This window comes from Fukomys damarensis, unplaced genomic scaffold, assembly GCF_012274545.1.
Source record: "Fukomys damarensis isolate Sample0158 unplaced genomic scaffold, DMR_v1.0_HiC HiC_scaffold_14, whole genome shotgun sequence".
Taxonomy (NCBI): Eukaryota; Metazoa; Chordata; class Mammalia; order Rodentia; family Bathyergidae; genus Fukomys; species Fukomys damarensis.
This window is the reverse complement of record NW_022900926.1, coordinates 54246778-54264527: the sequence shown is the minus strand read 5'-3', so window position 1 is coordinate 54264527 and position 17750 is coordinate 54246778. Positions and strand designations below refer to the sequence as shown.

The following is a 17750-nucleotide window of genomic DNA, read 5'->3' as shown; positions in this document are numbered from 1 at the left end:
GAACCTCAAATGACCAACTGATGAAGAGATAAACGTGTTATGTCTATACATTGGACAATTATTGCCCAGAAAAAAGGAACAAAGTGATGAAACATGCTAAAACATAGAGGAACCTTCAAAACCATGGTGAATGAAGCCAGCTACAAAAGGCTGCAAATTGTGTGATCCACTTATGTAAAATGCTCAGAAAAGGCAAAGCCATGGAGAAAGATTGGTGGTGGCCAGGTGCTAAAGGCAAGAGAAAATGAGGAATCACGCTATTGGGTATGAGATTTCTTTGGGGGGAGATTAAAATATTCTATGATGAGGTGGTGGTGATGGCTGTTTAACTCTGAATATATTAAAATCAACTCTTTAAAGGAAGGAATTTAGGGAATGTGAATATCTCTCTGAAGTTATGATTTAAAAGTCATACCATCCAATTGTGGTTTTCTCCTTTCTGAAATTTAGTATTTGAACTATTGATAACATAATTTTAAAGAAAAAAATTAGCAGGACCTGAATGCAAAAAGACAACTTTTTGTTTTTGTTTTTGGTATCAGGGATCAAACTCGGGTTCTTGTACTTTTGAGGCAGGCGGCAGAACCACTGAGCTAAATCCCCAGCCCAAGGTAACTGTTTTTTTAAAACAACATCCAGGCACAATTCTAGTGCTCTGGCTGGTCCTTTAGATATTTATTCCAAAGAGAAGAAAAGAAAAAAGATCTTTTAAACAAAACCTACAAAAAAAGAAATTTAACAGTTCTTGTATCTCATCACTGAATCTTTGAAAGGAGCAAAACTTTTAAACCAATTTCTGGGCTAGCAGTGTAACTCAAAGGTAGAGAGTCCTTGTCTACCACATGTGAGGCCCTGGTTAACAAACAGTTAACCTCTGGATAATTCCAGAGAGCGCCCAGATGTGGGAATCACTACATCATTTCCACTCCCAAGCACCTATGTAACCCAGTGTAATTTGGACTCCCATCACATCTCACAACCCAAACTGCACCTGCTGTTCTGGTAGTCAGATCCAATTGCCTGTTGCCTGTACTTACGTTGCTTGACTTCTTCATAGTGCTGTTGACTACCCCCTTTGCCCCTCCCTGAGACTCTTTTGGTTTTTATAGTCAACTTCTTTGCTTGTCCTTCTATGTGTTTATTCTGGTTTCCTCACTCATTCTTTAACATTTTAGATTCTCCAGGATCCTGTGCTTGGACTGGAATTTTTCTTTTCTTTCTTTCTTTCTTTCTGTGCTGGGAATTGAACTCAGGTCCTTGCACTTGTGAGGCATTTACCAGAACCACTGAGCTAAATCCCTGGCCCATGGACTTGGAATTTTTCTATCTCCAGGAAGATCTTTCTTTCCTGGGGTTAAAATACCACCACCTGGGGTTAAACTACACCAAACTCTATTTTCCAATCCAGACCCTTTTCTTAAATTTCAGCCTCATACTCCAGCTGCATATTGGCCATCTGAAGGTCTAGTGAACCCACAAACTCCACAAGTCCCAAATTTATCTCATTTCCCTACCAGACTTACCCACCTCTAATGGATACCGGTTAATGGTAGTGCCTTCCTACTAACCCTTCAGACCCACCTCCAAGCTAGAAAACTTCTTTTTTATCTTTGTGTTTAAACAGGGTCTTTCACACACTAGATGCGTGCTCTACCACTGAGTTACATCCTTAGTCCTCTAAATTAGAATTCGTGATGTCATTGTTGGCTTCTCTTTCTCATTCTTTCACTTCCTAGAGTCACCAAATGTTTTCCACTTCGGAAGTGACTGGACCATCTCATGTCTCTCCCCTTTCTCCTTCCCTTCTGCTTTACTTACAGAAAGAACTCATCCTGTTTGGTTATAATATTTTCTCTGGTTCAACTGATCCTGATTAGGAATTCCTTAAAAAATAAAATGGACTCTGTCATCTTGCTTTGCTGCTTTTGGCTTTTTCTTTCCTACGTAATAAAACCCCATTTCTGTTTCTTTTTCAGCTCTCCCTCCTCCTGACCTCTGATCCTCATCTCTGTTTCTACCACATTCTTCCCCACTGCCAGTGCACAGCAGCCAAGCAGGAAGTAGTTTAAAAGAATGCTTAATGTATTCTTCTCAGTAGGTTAAACATGACTGCATATATCTCTACACTTCTGATGTGAATTATTCCATATCACAGGATAGGAATAAAACCCACTTTATGATGTTTCTCTATATACATTTTAGAGTCACAGATTAAAGTGAACTTAATATGATAGGAAAAAAATCTTACATAATCAAATCTTTTTTTAATTATGTTGTCTAATATCAAGATGTGTTGTATGTTTTGATATGATGTTTATATTAAGAAAAAAAACAGGAAAGCCATGAACCTCGACTATAGGAAACATACATTTACTTAGATTAAAAAATAAACCTCTGAAAATGGGTCATTAGTGTGCTTTCTCAGCATTTCCTGAACATATTCATGCACTCTCCTCCACAAGCAAATTCATCTGGTATCCATGCTGACTGTCTTCTGGATGTGACAGACTGGTTTTATGCAGCCAGAGAGATGGATTAATGATCCCAGCAAAAAAGCTGGCATGTTCAGTAGATTTAAATTTTTTTTTTTTAATGTAACAGTTTTAGCCAGAGCCATTCTAGGGTTCAGCAGAAGTGGTTTCCCAGGAGGGCAGACTTTTTAATTAATGGCCAATCTTTAAGCAGCAGGGAGGGCAAAGCTGGCGCTTGTGTCATGGCCTGGTGGGTGGGGCATAGGGGTGGGAAATGCATCAGTATCAAATAGTAACTCAGGAAAATCGGCCTTGCCAACCATCCTCTCACGTGCCCTCTGAGCAGCATCCACCAGAGGCCAAAGACTGAATCAATAGTCAAGCCACGGGGTATTTTCCCCACAGGAGGTTACTGGAAAGCAGCCTGTTTCATCACAGACGTCCGCAAAATGCCTTATTTTTCAAGAATTATTCTGTTTTTGTTTTGCCTGATGGTTCTTGCAGAGAGCCAAAAACCCAGGAGGAAGAGATGGACAGGACACCTGGAAATATCCAAGCCAAGGTAAAGTTGTGATGGGAGGGGAGAAGTCCATTTTTGCAGTAGCAGCAGCTGCAGCACAGTGGGAGCGTCCCAAAGAGGGCTGGGGTACATCCTTAAATGTCCTATTAGAATCCCTCTTTCCAGCTACAGGTGGATGAACCCCTAACTCACTAGAGCACAAATCAAATCAAATACCCGGTGTCATAGCACCAAGTGCAAAGCTAGACAAGAGTGAGCCTGTATAGCCTAAGAATTTTGCCAGGATTTTGAGGTAAGGCAGATTGTTGAAGACTTAGTGGGTTAGAATCTACTTTGTTTCTCAGGATTACTTTCTGGAAGGGACAGTAAGAGGCCTGCTGAATAGTCACATTCAAGGTTCTTAGGGGGACTTGTATATAGGAATTTGACTTGAACTAGTGTTTGTCTAGCATGTGGGAAGCCCCAGCACCACAAAAAAAGAGAAAAGAAAAAATATAACCAAGAATTGTTTTCTCTTAAATATTTGATAGAGAATAACATAATAATAATGGGTTTTATTTTACTGTTTCAAATTTATGAAATAGTATTTGAAATTTGTCAGATTATCAGAAATATTGTGTGGACAACAATCAACGGCATTTCATGAACATAATGGAGACATTCCTAAAATATACTGGTTAGAGTCAGAATTTGCATTCAGAATCATTAACACTACAGATCTTAGTTCCTTAGCAAGTTTATTTTGAACTGATGTACAGAATATGATACTCTAAACTGAGGGAGAAACAAGGACTATTAGGCCTAAATAAAAAAGAAGAAGCAGCTGAGATATAAACATTATGTGTGGAATGTTACCCATTTTCCTTTTTTTTTTTGTACCAGGGATCGAACTTGGGTCCTTGTGCTTGCAAGGCAGGCAGCAGCACCACTGAACTAAATCCCCAGCTCTATTTTCCATTCTTAATAGTGAGTGAACCACTGGTTTTGGATATAAGGCAGTGTCTTTCTTTCTTTGCTGAAGGCAAGTGCTCTACCACTAAACAACATTCCAGCTCTGAAATTAATATTTTAAGGCACATTCTCTAGTTCAGTGGTTATGTACTATTACCAGTAGCACTCTTTTGAAAGTATCCCCCAATATACCTATATTTACTTACAAATTATATACATGTACTATTATAAATGTGCACATTAAATCCTTATTACTTATTTTTAGAGAAAACCATAAATATAAATAAGAACTATAATCTCTTCTTGTGGCACCACAGTAGAGATGTAAATATTCTAAGGCTGAGTCATACTGTAGAAACCAAACACATCAAAATCCCCCGGAATGATGGAAAGAGGCACTGCACTGGAGGACTTACTCTGGTTATGTGGGCAGAATTATAGGCTTGAAGTAGAAGGGATCTCAGAGGTATCTGATCCAGCAACTCTCCTGAGCTCTAATTTTGGGAAATGTGAGTAAGAGGGTGTGTGACAGCGGGGGTTCTAGGCCAAATGAGACTGCAAAGTTTTGGGTTAGCCATTATAAACAGATGGCCTTTCTAGAAATTCTTTACAGCAGAACTTCTAGGACCTTTGTTATGCAAATAGGTGAGGTAAACCTTGAAGAGGGGGACAAATTGCTAAGTATTTCTCAAAAAGAGTGACAGTTATCTTGTAGGACTCCTATTCCAGGGAGCACACCTAGGGAAGTAGCCCAGACAGGGTCATTTGACAGATGCATACAGTGGCTCAGGGCCTGAGTAAGTCAGAGGGCTTGCTGGTGGTGCTATGGGACCAGAACATTCAGCTGGGAGGAAAGGGTTGTCTGAAGATACTTGTTTCTTGAATGGTGCTGGGGTCCAGAAGATCCAGAGTCTCATTTCTAGATGTTTGCATGGGGACTTGGGCAACATGAATCTGATCCTTAGGGTGAGGAGAATTTCTTGAAAGTTATCTCATGATGTTTTAAAGTGGGAAAATAAGATCATTCTTGAACTGACGCTGAGAGGAAAGCTAGCGACTGTGGCCCTGAGAAAAACTCCAGTGGAGCATCTGACACCAGTTTTCAAAGCTACTTTCATTATCTAATCTATACACAGGGTTTAAAAGTATACTAATAACTAAGAATAACATGACCTGACTCATTTTGCTTATAGAACACTTCTTAGAAATCCTGTTCACACACAAAAACTACTGTGCTCATACCACATACTACTCATGTGGTTTTGCACTCATACATACATGACACACAGTTCCTCACACATACTCACACACACAGCCACTCATGTATAACACAGTGTAACAATCCTGTCAGTATTTTTTGGGGGGGTACCGGGGATCTAACTCAGGCCCTTGCACTTGTGAGGCAGGCAGTAAAACTACTGAGCTAAATCCCCTGCTATCCTGTCAGTATTCCCTGCATTGCCCAGGCCAATGTACTCACACAAAATTATTCTGCCCAAAAGTTGCTTTTCCAAAAACCGCTTCAGGTTTTCTGACCCTTTGTGTCCCTGTTTATTTAAAGACTGCCGAGCAAGTCTGCTTTCTCCTAGTTGTTTTCTTCTGCTTCTCAGCCTCCCAGCTTTGCCCCAAGGCCTCCCAGACTGCTGCCCAAGTTGGCTTTCCTTCCTCATGATGACTTTCTTTTCCATGGAGATCCCTTTAAGATCTGAAAAATAAACCCAGCGCCCAGCCGGCTTTGGGAGTGTGGACCCTCCTGTCTCAGAGCTGCCTGGAGGGCCCCTGTGTTTCCCTTTCCCATCTGCTGCCTCCCTGGGATGCCTGGTCTCAGTTCTCTTAGTTTGATCACGGTTCTCTCATGCTGGACCAAGGAGTAGCATTGCTGTCCTGCTCCTTGCTGAAGGTCCTGGGAAGGACAAAATGGTGAGAGGTCAAGGAAACCAGCTTTGGGCCTCTCTGCCACTCTCAGGTCATGTGGCTGTGTTTCTTATTTCTGATTTCAGTTGCTCCAACTGAAGAGGGAGTGTGAGAATAGGGTGAGGAGTGGCTAAAGATGGTGGCAGCAGCAGAGAGGGGTGTGATCACTGCTACTGCTGAATAAACCACGTGATGACTCTAGCTCTGCTTCCAAAGACACAGTGAATGCAGTTTTCTTCTATCACCAACATCCCCCCACCAAAGGGCAGGTCTGAAGTGTGCCTGCCTTGTTGCGGGCGGGGAGGGCTCAAGAGACCAGGGCTGAGTGTGGAGGCTATCCTGACAGTGCTGGGTCAGCCCTGTGAAAGGATGATTAGAGCGCAGCTGGCGCGTGCAAACAGCCGAAGGCCCAGGATCTTAGCAGCTTCAGTGATCAAACAATTGGCCCCTTAAAAAACATTTTTTTTTTTTTCTGAGTCCTTAGTGGCAGCAGAATTTAAATCTCCTCTGTCTTATTGGAATGGAAGCATTCTGGGTCTTCCGGTTCCCTAATCCTCCCCTAAATCAACGTGGAAACTGTTGATGGGAGGGATTTGCTCCTGATGAGGCAGAGCAGCAGTGAGCCGGCTGCACTCACAATTTAATGTCTGTGATCTGCTAAGCCCTTGGCTGAGCCCTTCATCCACCTTCCCTGGCATCTTTGCTGAGTGTCTGGTCATGGATTCTTTTTTTTTTGTACCGGCATCCAACTCCAGTCCTTGCACTGACAAGGTGGGCAGCGGAACCACTGAGCTAAATCCCCCACCCTGGTCATGGATTCTTACATTGTGTCTGCCCAGGGAACCAGCCTAGTCACACTAACTCCTGGATGCAAGGATTAGGGTGGAGACTGGTAGGTGTGGAAGCTCCTTGGGGCACCAAGCCTGGAGCACACATGCTTCAAAGGGACAGGACCTCAGATCCACGTCCAGCTCCCCGGAAGAAGTTCCACAATCACAAAAAAAATTTATTACTAGTTCAGTGCTTCTTTTTTCTCTTCCTCGTCTTCTTTTTCTTCTCCTTGTTTAGTTAAAACCCTGTCAGACAATAACTTTAGGATATTTTGGGTTTGACTACTTTTTGTGTAGTTTTGGTAAAGACGATGATCTGGAAAGAGAGTGAAGAGAGAATCAGTCCTTTGTCACTTAATTTAGAGGAAAAGGATTTGATCAAAGCAGTCCTGGCCTCCAGCTCTGGCTGCCACCTGGCTGCCACCAACTCATTGAGTGTCCAGACCAATTCAGTTCCCAACTCAGCCTTGATCCCTGTTGGGTATGGGTTTTCTGTTCTGAGGATGGAGGCTTTCTACAGGGGTGGCATGTAGGCCTGCCACTGGTGTGGCAATTCAATGGAAGCATTGAATTGGGCTAGGAAAAAATCCAGCATTTTAAAACCATGACTATATTTGTCTCAGAGGCATGTTTATCATAAAACCAGTAACAATGTTCCTGGGTTGAGTCTGTAAGGTCCCTGAGGCTGAAATAAAGAACCTATCCTACCCTTTTAAAATGTTTGGAGGGTCACTGACTTTCCTCATGGAAAAGGAATTGTCAGGATGTGCCAGTATAAAAGAGACATGAGAAGGTTTATTAGAAATACAGGACACACTCAGAATGAAGCGGAGTGCTCAGAGAAATGAGGATATGTTACAAGCTGGAGCAGAGCACATTCAAAGGGTGTCCTCAAGATAGGTGATCTAGGACAGTGATGGTGAACCTTTTAGAGTCAAGGGCCCAAACTGCATCCCAAAACTTCTTTATCACAAAGTGCAAATGCTGCAATTGAACCTGAATACTGAGGTTTTAATTTAGAAAAAAAACAACTCATACATTAACACCTTTTGACTTAAAAGAAAAACAAATAACAAGCATTCCATGGGTTTGCCACCACTGATCTAGGGTAGTACTCTCGTGTGCCTGTCAGGTTGTGCTGCAGGCTATCTACCCATATTTGAAGTTGAGACACATTGCTGCCAGTGTAGCTGCTTCCTGGGGTGGAGGAAGAGCAACCTGCAGGCACACTTTACAGGTGAAAAAGACAGGCCCAGTGCCCGAGGATGAAAGGCAGGGCTGTGTCACAAGCTAGGATGGCCTCCTGAAGCAGGGAAAAAGCTTGTCTTAAAGCTATAGTTTTTCTTAAAAGTACAATTTAAACAATCTCAATTTTCTTGTCTCCTTTCTACCTACTTTTTATTTCTTCTATAGCATCTCAACAACACAAGAAATTTTTGAAAAGACAAAAAAAAAGAAAAAAGAAAAGAAATCCCTCAATCACTCATCCCAACCATTTTCTCTTTAATCTTTTTAATTAAGTTTATTGGTACAATTCAGATAGATATACATAATGATTATTTATCATATGAAATTTGTTCCTCTACATGATATATCTTCATTTTTATTTTTTTTTCCATTCTCCTTCCCTCCATTTGATCTCTCTTCCCTTCCTTATTTTCAAAAGCTTTGTTTCCATTTTATCTTTCTTCTCTCATTTTTTCCCCTTCCTTTCTTTCCCTTCCCTTCCTCCCTCCCTAGTGTCCCTTCTCACTTGAACATTTTCTTCCTAAGCCAACCATTTTCACCCAATCATAACTTTGGCAAGACAATCAAGAGCTTGCACAGGTAGAATGCTGTTGGAGGTAGTGGTGGAGTCTATTTTAGGAAGGCTCTGGAAAGATCTAGTCCTGTTGATATAGGAGAAATGTAATTCCTGACCTGCTGCTAGGTGTCAAATGTCTGTACTCCCGTAACATCAAGGAATAAAGTTGCAAACCAGAGTAACAAGTTAGAACGGTTTTTATTGGAAATAAGGAGAAGAATAGCTTCTGGATTTTGAGGAGGGGTCTGGAGTGGGGTGGCCACTGATACCCTTGGTCAGGAGTAATTTATACACACAGCATGGGTCAAATTACAATCAACCTATAGAATTACAAGTATAACCATTTAGCTAATATTGATCCAGCAGGATAATGAGTTCCATAGCAGGGGTAAAAGGAAAGAACAAAAGCATTTTTGCCAAGGGATGGGTCCAGGTGCTCTGGTCACCTGGGTGTCTGATGCCTATCTGGACTTACTGGACCAGGTGGTGCTAATTGCAGTATAATTTTAAGTTACTGTTTATCCCTTAAGGAAGTATGTAGGCCAGCCAAGCAATTGTATCTTTATCTTGAGGCCTTGCCTTCTTCAGATGTACCTCCACCTGCAATTCTGATGTCCTTATGTGTGTATGTGTGTGTGTGTGTGTGTCTGTGTGTGTGTGTGTGTGTTGACTTTCTCGAAGGCCCAGTTCCTTTCTAGCTGTATATAAATTTCTATCTAACTTAGTTGTCTGTAATACTGTGAGGATGTGGGATGATGGTGGGGAGAGTCCTTCAGTTCTCCCCTCTCTGGCTGAGAAGGACCAGCAGGGTAGAGACAGCTTCTCAAATCACCTTACTCAGTGCCTTGGCAGACTACTGGAAAAGTATTTCTGGTTTGTCTTTGCAGTCACTTGTATAAAAAGAACCTTGATGTGACCAAAATCCGAACAGGAAAATCTCAGCCACTTCTCCGGGTGGATGACCATGACTTCACCACGAGACCAGCCTTTGGAGGTAGGACTGTGTCATCCCCTCACTGCTGAGTGGGGCCTCATCCAGCTACTTTGTCTGGTTCTGTCAGCCACAGCCCTCCGCTGGTGTGTGATTTCATGCCTCACAGTCAGATAAGCAGGACTCCACTTTTGGAGTTACTCATGTTCCTGAGGAGAGGAGAGCTGGCAGGAAGTGGTGGAGAGGCTGTTGACTGGCCAGGCTGTGGGTGACTCACATGTTTACCTTCACAGAGACCACCAGCCATACTGACAAGTATCTTTTACTAAAAAAACCCAAACACAAAAAACAAGTGTGTAGGGAGATCCTCTGGGCGGCTGTTCTGTGACTAACTGGGGATTTCCAGTTGTCAGGGGGCCACCAGCTTTCCAGTGTAGCAACAATTTAACTCATTAGAAAGACCTCAAAGGAGCTACACTTTAGGGCTCAGGGAGGGGAGGTATCCTGGGGAGGGGGACTGTCCTTCCCAGGAACTGAGGAAATAGCATAGGAAGGTCTGCATCTTAGTCAGTTTGGGCAGCCATAAGGAAGTACCATTGGCTAGGTGGCTTAGAAACAACAGGAATTTATTTCTTACATTTCTGGAGGCTGGAACTTTAAGATCAAGGTACTGACAAAATCTGTGTCTGGTAAGTACCATCTTCTCACTCTAACCTCAGACTGTGAAAGGCTGGAGGGAGCTTTCTGAGGTCATTTCATGAAGGCACAATCCCTTCCTGAGAGGGCTCTACCTTAATGACTTAATTACCTCCCAAGGCCCCTACCTGCTGATACCATAACCTTAGGAGTTAGGTTTTAAACATATAAATTTTATGAGGATACGAACCTTCAGATCAAAGCCAATGGGAAAGGAGCCAGTTGGTAGCTCTGACCAGGCAAGGAGTAGGGTGAGAATAGAAGATGCTTAGAATCCCTGGGTCAACTCTCCTCTGGCGAATAATGGGGAAACTAAGGTCCAGTGCATTTCAGCAGATCAGCTGTAGTCAGTCAGATTGCTTTCCTTTCTGCTTTATCTTTCCTTTCTCAGTACCCATTGCTCTTCTAGGATGGCAGGAAGGCGTATGACCTTCAGGCAGGTCAGAAAATCCTTTCTGAGCCTCTGTTTGTACATTTATAAAATGGAGACAGTAATCCATACCAACAGGGTTAGTGTCCAGATTAAATGAAACAATGTATGTGACACATATTCACTCACATCCTCTCAGAAAACCCAGCTGCCAGACCTTCCTCTTGTGTGACTGTTAAAGGATTAAGAAATTAATTTATCCAAGAGGACTTTGGATTTTAAAAGGCACTAAATTCTGTGGGTTATGACACTTGTTAAATAGCAGAGAAGTAGGTGTCAGATTACAGTTAAGTGACTCACCTCCTTTCCACCCAGCAATGGATTTACCCCTGTCTCAGGTCAAGAGAAGGTCACCAGATTTAGTTTAGGTATCTTCAGGGTTTGTAATGGGAAACTCTGCCAAGGAATTTTATGATAATAAAATTTTACTGAATGACCATCTATAAAAGACCTGCCTGTGCTCCAAGGAGTTTAAACTAGATGTCCCTATAAGCTGGAGCCTCTATCTTGCTCCCCCCCATATACAGCATCAGTTAAGATGGGTGGTAAGCTGGGAGGCTATGAACAGTAATAAGAATGGCTGCTACCAGTTAATAGTCCACATTCCATGCCAGATACCACCCTAAGACGTGTGTGTGTGTGTGTGTGTGTGTGCATCTGTGTGTGTGTGTGATTTTTGTGCATGTAGTCTAGGAATCAAATTCAGGGCCTCACACAAGGCACACAAACCCCTGAGCTACATACCCCCAGCCTATAAATGACCTTAATACTCTCAACCTATGAGATACATACATTATAATCATCAGGTGAAGAAACTGAGGCCAAAGAAGTTAAAATGAATGACCCAGGTCACACTTAGCTAAGGTTGAACCCTCCCACCTAGCTGGGGTCCTTTCAAGGGGAGCTGACCTAGCCATTAGATGGAGGAGGTATGCTGCCTGAAGTTACAACGCTTCTAGGAGTCCCTCAAAAAGTTTTATTTTAAAATTAGAAAAATGATTAGGGGAAACGGGAAGGGTAGGGGAAAGGAAAGAAGGGAAAAGAAAACAAGGAGAAAAGGAAAAGAAATGCAAACAGTCTTTGTAAATAGGGAAGGGTGGAGGGAGTGAAGAGAGGGCAGGGATGTGGGGAAAAAAATAAGAACCAAGATACATCATGTAAAGGTACAAGATCCCAATGATGAATGTAACTGTACTACACACCTAAAAAGTACCAATAAACTCAATGAAAAAAAATTAGAAAAATCAAATTTTAGGTAGAAGAAATCATCTTACTATATACTATTAATATACTTAACTTTTTACAAAAACAGTTGTAAAGTGTATTTAACTTTTTTGTATAAAGGAAGAGGTTCTTGAAGACAAAAGTGCCCCAGGCCCTTGAGGGTCATACTGTGATCCCCACCTCTGTACACAGTTTGTGGGGCAGGTATAAGTGTCTGGGTAAAGCCAGTGTCTGGGTGCATTTTAGAGGATGCCTTGTTACTCTCTACTTGTGTTTAGGAGCCCAAGCAATCACTGAGTCAATATTCTTAGTACAGAAGATCCTGGGGCACAGGGGGATAAGTGAGGGCCACAGAGGACCTGGGGCCCGAATTTTGGTTTCTTGTGTAGTATCTGCTGTAAAATGAAAGCCTTTGGGAGAAAGCAGGAAGGAGCTAACTTTTAGGAATGGCAGTGAAGTCCTGCCATGTTCCCAGAAAACCTGACTTGGAGCAGACTCATGCAACATGTGGCAGTCCAGTCATGGTACTCCTTCCTCAGGGCACCTCTGAGGGGCAAGCTGGACATCTATGCCCCAGTCTCTGCATCTGCTGAGCCCATCACCAGCTGCCCGACTAAGCTACTACCCCTGGAAAAACCTTGACTTGGGGGAAGCAGCAGGGTAAGGAGGTGTTTGCTCCAACAAAAGTGCTAAGCCCTCAGGCTCTAACAGTGAGCTACCAGGATCTCAGTCATTAAAGCAAAGGGGGCCACACTCCTCTGGCTTTCCTGGATGTCCAGCTGCTACTTGGATGAAACAAGAAGGGGGAGACTAATGAGGTTCCAGGGCTCCATGCCCCCATGTGTCCATAGACAAAAATCTGTGATGCTCAGAGTCCTGGCCACATGGGCAAAGGGGCCGTCCCAGGAGAAAGCTTCCCACTTGTGGTTTTAGTGGGCTTTGTCACCGACCCTGGAGGCATCTAGAGACAATTTAGTACCTAGAGCCTTCCTTGTAGGCACACCTGAGGGGCCACATTCTCCTCAGTGCCTCAACTTTTTTGTTGATTGTTGTTTAAAAGTAATTGGCAGAGAGGAATTCCTCTAAACCAAGATACCCCTAGGATGTCATTTTTAGACTGGGAGGAGAAAAGATTAAAAATCTATCAGCTTCCTAATAATCTCAGGGATCAGTTGAAGCACAAATAACTAGTTTAAGCAACCAGCTGCCTGATTCAGTTGTGGGCCCTGGTTAGAACTTCCAGAGCCCTCATTCCACTGGTGATGCTTTAAAAATAAATTTTAATTTTAAAAAGTTGTGAGCTTAAAATTTATATGGTTTCACCAATCATACTTCAGAGTTGAAAATAAGACAAAATTTTGGAGAAATACACATACCACAAAATTAACCACTTTTAAGTATACATTAAGTGATATAATGTATTTTCATATTGTTATACAATTATAGTGACCAGCTATTTCCAAAAGTTTTTCATCTTTCCAAATTGAAACTCCATAGCCTTAAATGATAACTCTAGTATTCCTTGAGGAGCCCTTAGCACTCATTATTCTACTTTCTGTCTCCATGATTTTGAATATTTTAGGTACCTCTTATTAGTGTAATTGTGCAGTGTTTATTAGCTTTGTGACTGGTTTATTTCATCTAGCATGATGTCTTAGAAATTCATGTGTTTTACAGCATACAGTAGGATTTTCTTTCTTTTGAAGGCTGAGTGACATTCCATTACATGTTTATACATTTTGCTTATATACATAGAGGTTGTTTCAGTGTTTTAACAACATTGCCAAGAACGTGCTTATACAAATATCTGCTTGAGTCTTTGCTTTTGATATCCAGAAGTAAAATTGCTGGATTATGCGGTAATCCTTTCTGAAGAAGCGTCACGCAGTACTGTTTTCCACAGTAGTAACTGTATTTTACATTTCTAATAGCATAGTGCTGATTTTCAATCCAGGCTGTACAGACGTAGTAAGAGAAGATGTAACATCATCATGGATTCTTTTGAAATATATCCAGGGAGTTTGTCAGAATGGTCAGGAAAAATGGTGGTGAAAACATAAATCAAGACCTCTGAACAAAATTCTTTCGTTCACAAGATGAATGTTATTTTTTGAGCTTTTAGGTAGGGTCCCTGGCACTTAAGTAACAAGACAGAAAAGTTCCTTTAAGCTTTCGGTCTAGTCAGCGAGACCAGTTCGTGAAATCTTATGTGAGAATGTCCAAAGGAGAGGGCTGCTGGGAAGGAGCCACAGCAGCTGTCAGGGTGCACATGTCTGTTCGTGGGCCTGAGAAGAAGCCACTCTTGTTTGGATTACTAGCCCTGCTGGAGTCCCCCTCCCCTTTTTTTTTATTTTGCTTTACATTACTTTATGTGAAACAACTTATTGTCTTCAAACAGCCAAAACCTCTTGAAGGATGTAGATGGTTAAATGTAGGAAGTATCACAAAAGGAACATAGGCTATCCCTACTGATGGAGTGGGGCAGGAGTGCGATGAGAATGAGGGTACAGCTAGTTCTGCCCAGAGGGAAGAGCTGAAAAGCCTACAGTCAGGAGGTGGCACTTGCAAGGAGTCTAGGCGGAGGCTTGTGAAGGGGGTGAGCACCTGTTGGAAGACAGTCTAGGGAGGATGCTCACAGGGCTGGAACATGAAGCAGCAAAGTGTGTGACCAAGGAAGTAGCTCTGTGCGCCGGGATGGTCCTAGTGTGGGTGTGTGTAGATCAGGGAGGAGTGCAGGGCAGGGACACACAGCGAGGTAGGGCAGGAGCAGCCCCAGCAACAGTGCTTTGGGAAGGCTTTGCTATATTTAGACTCTCAGAAGCACAGCCCTGGCTGAGGAATAACAGGATCAGCTATGTGCCTAGGGCAGCTTGCCACAGGCTTGCATGGAGATTGCTGGAGAGGCTAAGAATGAATGCAGAATACTGACTGGGGGTTTTAGTAGTGGTCTACCTAAAGCTGATGAGGATTAAGCTAAGACTAGAGAAAGAAGTGAAGGCATTTGTGATGCTAACGAGAGAGAACAGCTAGGTCCTGGCATCTGACAGAATCAGAGGAATGTGGGACAGCTTCTAAGTGTCAGACCTGAGTGAGACCATTCACTGAGACGGGGCAACTGCCCCCTCCATTCCAGGTCACATCTGGATCCTGGGACCTAGAATCACCTATGCACACAGCTGAGCCTAATTCCAGGACCTGCGCAGGCCTCACCCCTAGCTGAACCCAAGGGGGCCTGTGAGGCCTTAGCCCTCAGTGGCTGGAATGGAGCTGTTTGGACCAGGTGTGCATGGCTTAGTATATTGTGTGGTGCGCACATGCACACACAGGGTGCCGCTGTTGTGGGAAGAAAGGAAGGACATGAGCTGGGTCTGGTCTCTGCACTGCCACAGGCAGCCTGGGGAGCTTGAGGATTTTGAAGCTTGCTGTGAAGAGGCAGGAAACACGGGCTCCCTTGCTTCCTGGAGATAACTGCAAAGCCTAGCTCTTCTAGCCTTGCTTAGTGTCCTGCTGTGGGCCCTTCCTCAGACGACTCTGCCTGAGCCAGGAGTCTTGCTCATTTTCCTCCTCTTGGCCATCCCTGTCCAGGTCAGTGGAGTTGAATCAATCTATCACTGCCACTCACATCTTCCCTATGGCCCTGCTCCTGGTCTGGTCCAGTCCCTCGTTCCTTATACCACATGTTCTTGATATATTTTTGGGAGGCAAAACCCTCCCCGGCAAAATCTTATTCTTTATTAATTTGAATTCATGAATAAACTGAAATTCAATTTCTCCCCTTAGGAAACAATATTAAGAAAGTTGAAACTGCTATCTTACACCAATACCATGGCCTTAATCCTCCAAAGTTACTTTGCTGCACCTCCCCACCCCCCATAGTCAGGTTCCCCAGTGAGACTCCAGGGCTCTCCTTCGTATCCAGAGTATGAGATCAAACCCTCTTCCCTAGCTGGACCCCCACGACCCCCCCCCACACTTCTCACCCCTGTCTCTGGCCTTTCACCACCTGGTAGCTAAGGAGAAACCTGAATCCTCACTCCTGCTGCATTTTGTTCATTGACTGGATCACAAAGGTCCACCTGGATTCCTGGGGAGGGGACTTAGATTCTGTCTTCTCGCAAGAGCAGTGTTAAGGAAAATCACATGCAAGGCTATGCTGCCTAGTTGCAAACCTCAGCTTGACCAGTTACTAGCTGTGTGAGCTTGGGCATACTCCAGAGCCTTTCTGCTCTTCAGTGGCTTCCTGTTTAAAGTAGGGATAATAAAAAAAGGAAAAAATAGAAACAGAATCTTTGTAAATAAGGACAGTTTGAAGGGAGGGCAGGGGCACAGTGAAAAAATAAGAACCAAGAAATGTCATGTAAAGGCACAAGTTCCCAATGATGAATGTAACTGTACTGCATACCTAGAAAGTACCAATGAACAACAACAACAACAACAAAAGTAGGGATAATAATAGTACCAGCTCAAGGGGTTGTTCTAAATATTGAATAATATCTATGGAGTTCCTAGTAGTAGATGGCACCTTAGAAGCACTCAATAAATGCTATTTTTGTTCATTAAGAATGCTCTGCAATGGGCCGGGGATTTAGCTCAGTGGTTCGGTGGCCTGCCTTGCAAGGGCAAGGACACAAATTCAATCCCCAGTACCAAAAAAAAAAAAAAAAAAAAAAAAAGATTGCTCTGTGAGAATCTAGGTGTGGTGGTGCATGCCTGTAATCCCAGCACTTAGGAGGCTGAGGCAGGAGGATCGCTGTGAGTTCCAGGTCAGCCTGGGCACCACGGTGAGTTCAAAGCCAGCCTGAACTGTGGGACCTAAATTACAAGCCCTTGCTAAATGGCAAAGGGCCTAGGAGACAGTGTCCTGAACCCCTCCCATTGTAGCCACAGCCCCGACCTTTGTTCTTGCCCTGGCCTAAGAATGTGGATCACTCTTGTATTGTTTGGAGTCCGGATCTGAATCTACTTGTAAATTAGAGACTCCAGACATAGAGCCCAAGCTAATTGACAAACTGTTTGCTCATCCGGAGTGTCTTGGTGACCTTTGAGACATCCTATAGGTGGTACCTGTTACTCATCAATATGTGACTGTTGAACATGTGACTGCTGACCACTGGCTCAAGTCAGCAGACCTTTGTCCCCTGTCTGTGAGCCCAAAATGTTAACCCCCTCTTTTACTCCCTATAAGAGGACCTCGGCCCCTGAGCTAGGTGCCTCTCTGAGCCAGCCACTTGGTTCTGAGAGTGCCGTCTGGCCAGACTAATAAAGGTCTTTTACCATCTAGCCTGGTGTGTTCCTTCCTGGGTTTCTCGTTCTCCGTCGAGCTCCCGGAGCCTCGCTGGGTGTTGGGCCCAGCATTGTGGAGGCCTTTTTGGCTGTTCACGCTCCGTGGAGTGGAAGTGAGACTTTAGGTCTTACAGAACTACATAGTGAGACCCTCTCTCAAAAACAAAAAACAAAAAGACAAAAACCACCACTACAACAAAACCATAAAACCTATGCCTTCCCGATATACCTCAGCTCCTTTAGGATCCCTGGGGAGAGGGAACATACTGCTTAGGTTACCGCCGAGCAGTTGGCAAGAGGTGGATTGAGAAAGTTAATTGTGATGTCAACTTGAGTGGATTAAGAAATGTCATTGGATTAGAGGCTCACAGTTCTGCATACCTCTGGACGAGTGACATACATGTAAGCCACAGACTGAGGGGGGAACACCCACCTTGGATTGGGTGGCACCAACCAATAGTCTTATAGCAACTTTCAGGTTATTGAGGAGTTGCTTCCCCAGTTGGACTGTCTCCAATGGGATGCCTTCCTAAGTAATTCCCTAGGGTAATTCTGACACATGGTTTTCACCTTGCTCGAAGCTTTAGTACTACCACATGTCATGTAAGGTTCTCTGTGATTGTGAGTACAGACTCTCCCTAGGCCTCCCTGGCTTTCATGGTGTTTGATTCTCTGGACAGTTCTCTAGAAGAGAAT

At 43.5% G+C, this 17750-nt stretch overlaps 1 protein-coding gene across 1 annotated transcript in view; it reads left to right on the top strand.

The window, feature by feature from the left end:
• The first annotated feature begins 2904 nt into the window (after positions 1–2904).
• Positions 2905–17750, top strand: part of Gabrr2 (gamma-aminobutyric acid type A receptor subunit rho2) — a 51816-nt gene continuing 36970 nt past the window's right edge. Inside the window, exons 1-2 of the mRNA XM_010633255.2 lie at positions 2905–3033; positions 9378–9484. Of these exons, the coding sequence (XP_010631557.1) occupies positions 2921–3033; positions 9378–9484 (220 nt within the window). The 5' untranslated portion in view covers positions 2905–2920. The remainder of the gene's footprint in view (positions 3034–9377; positions 9485–17750) is intronic.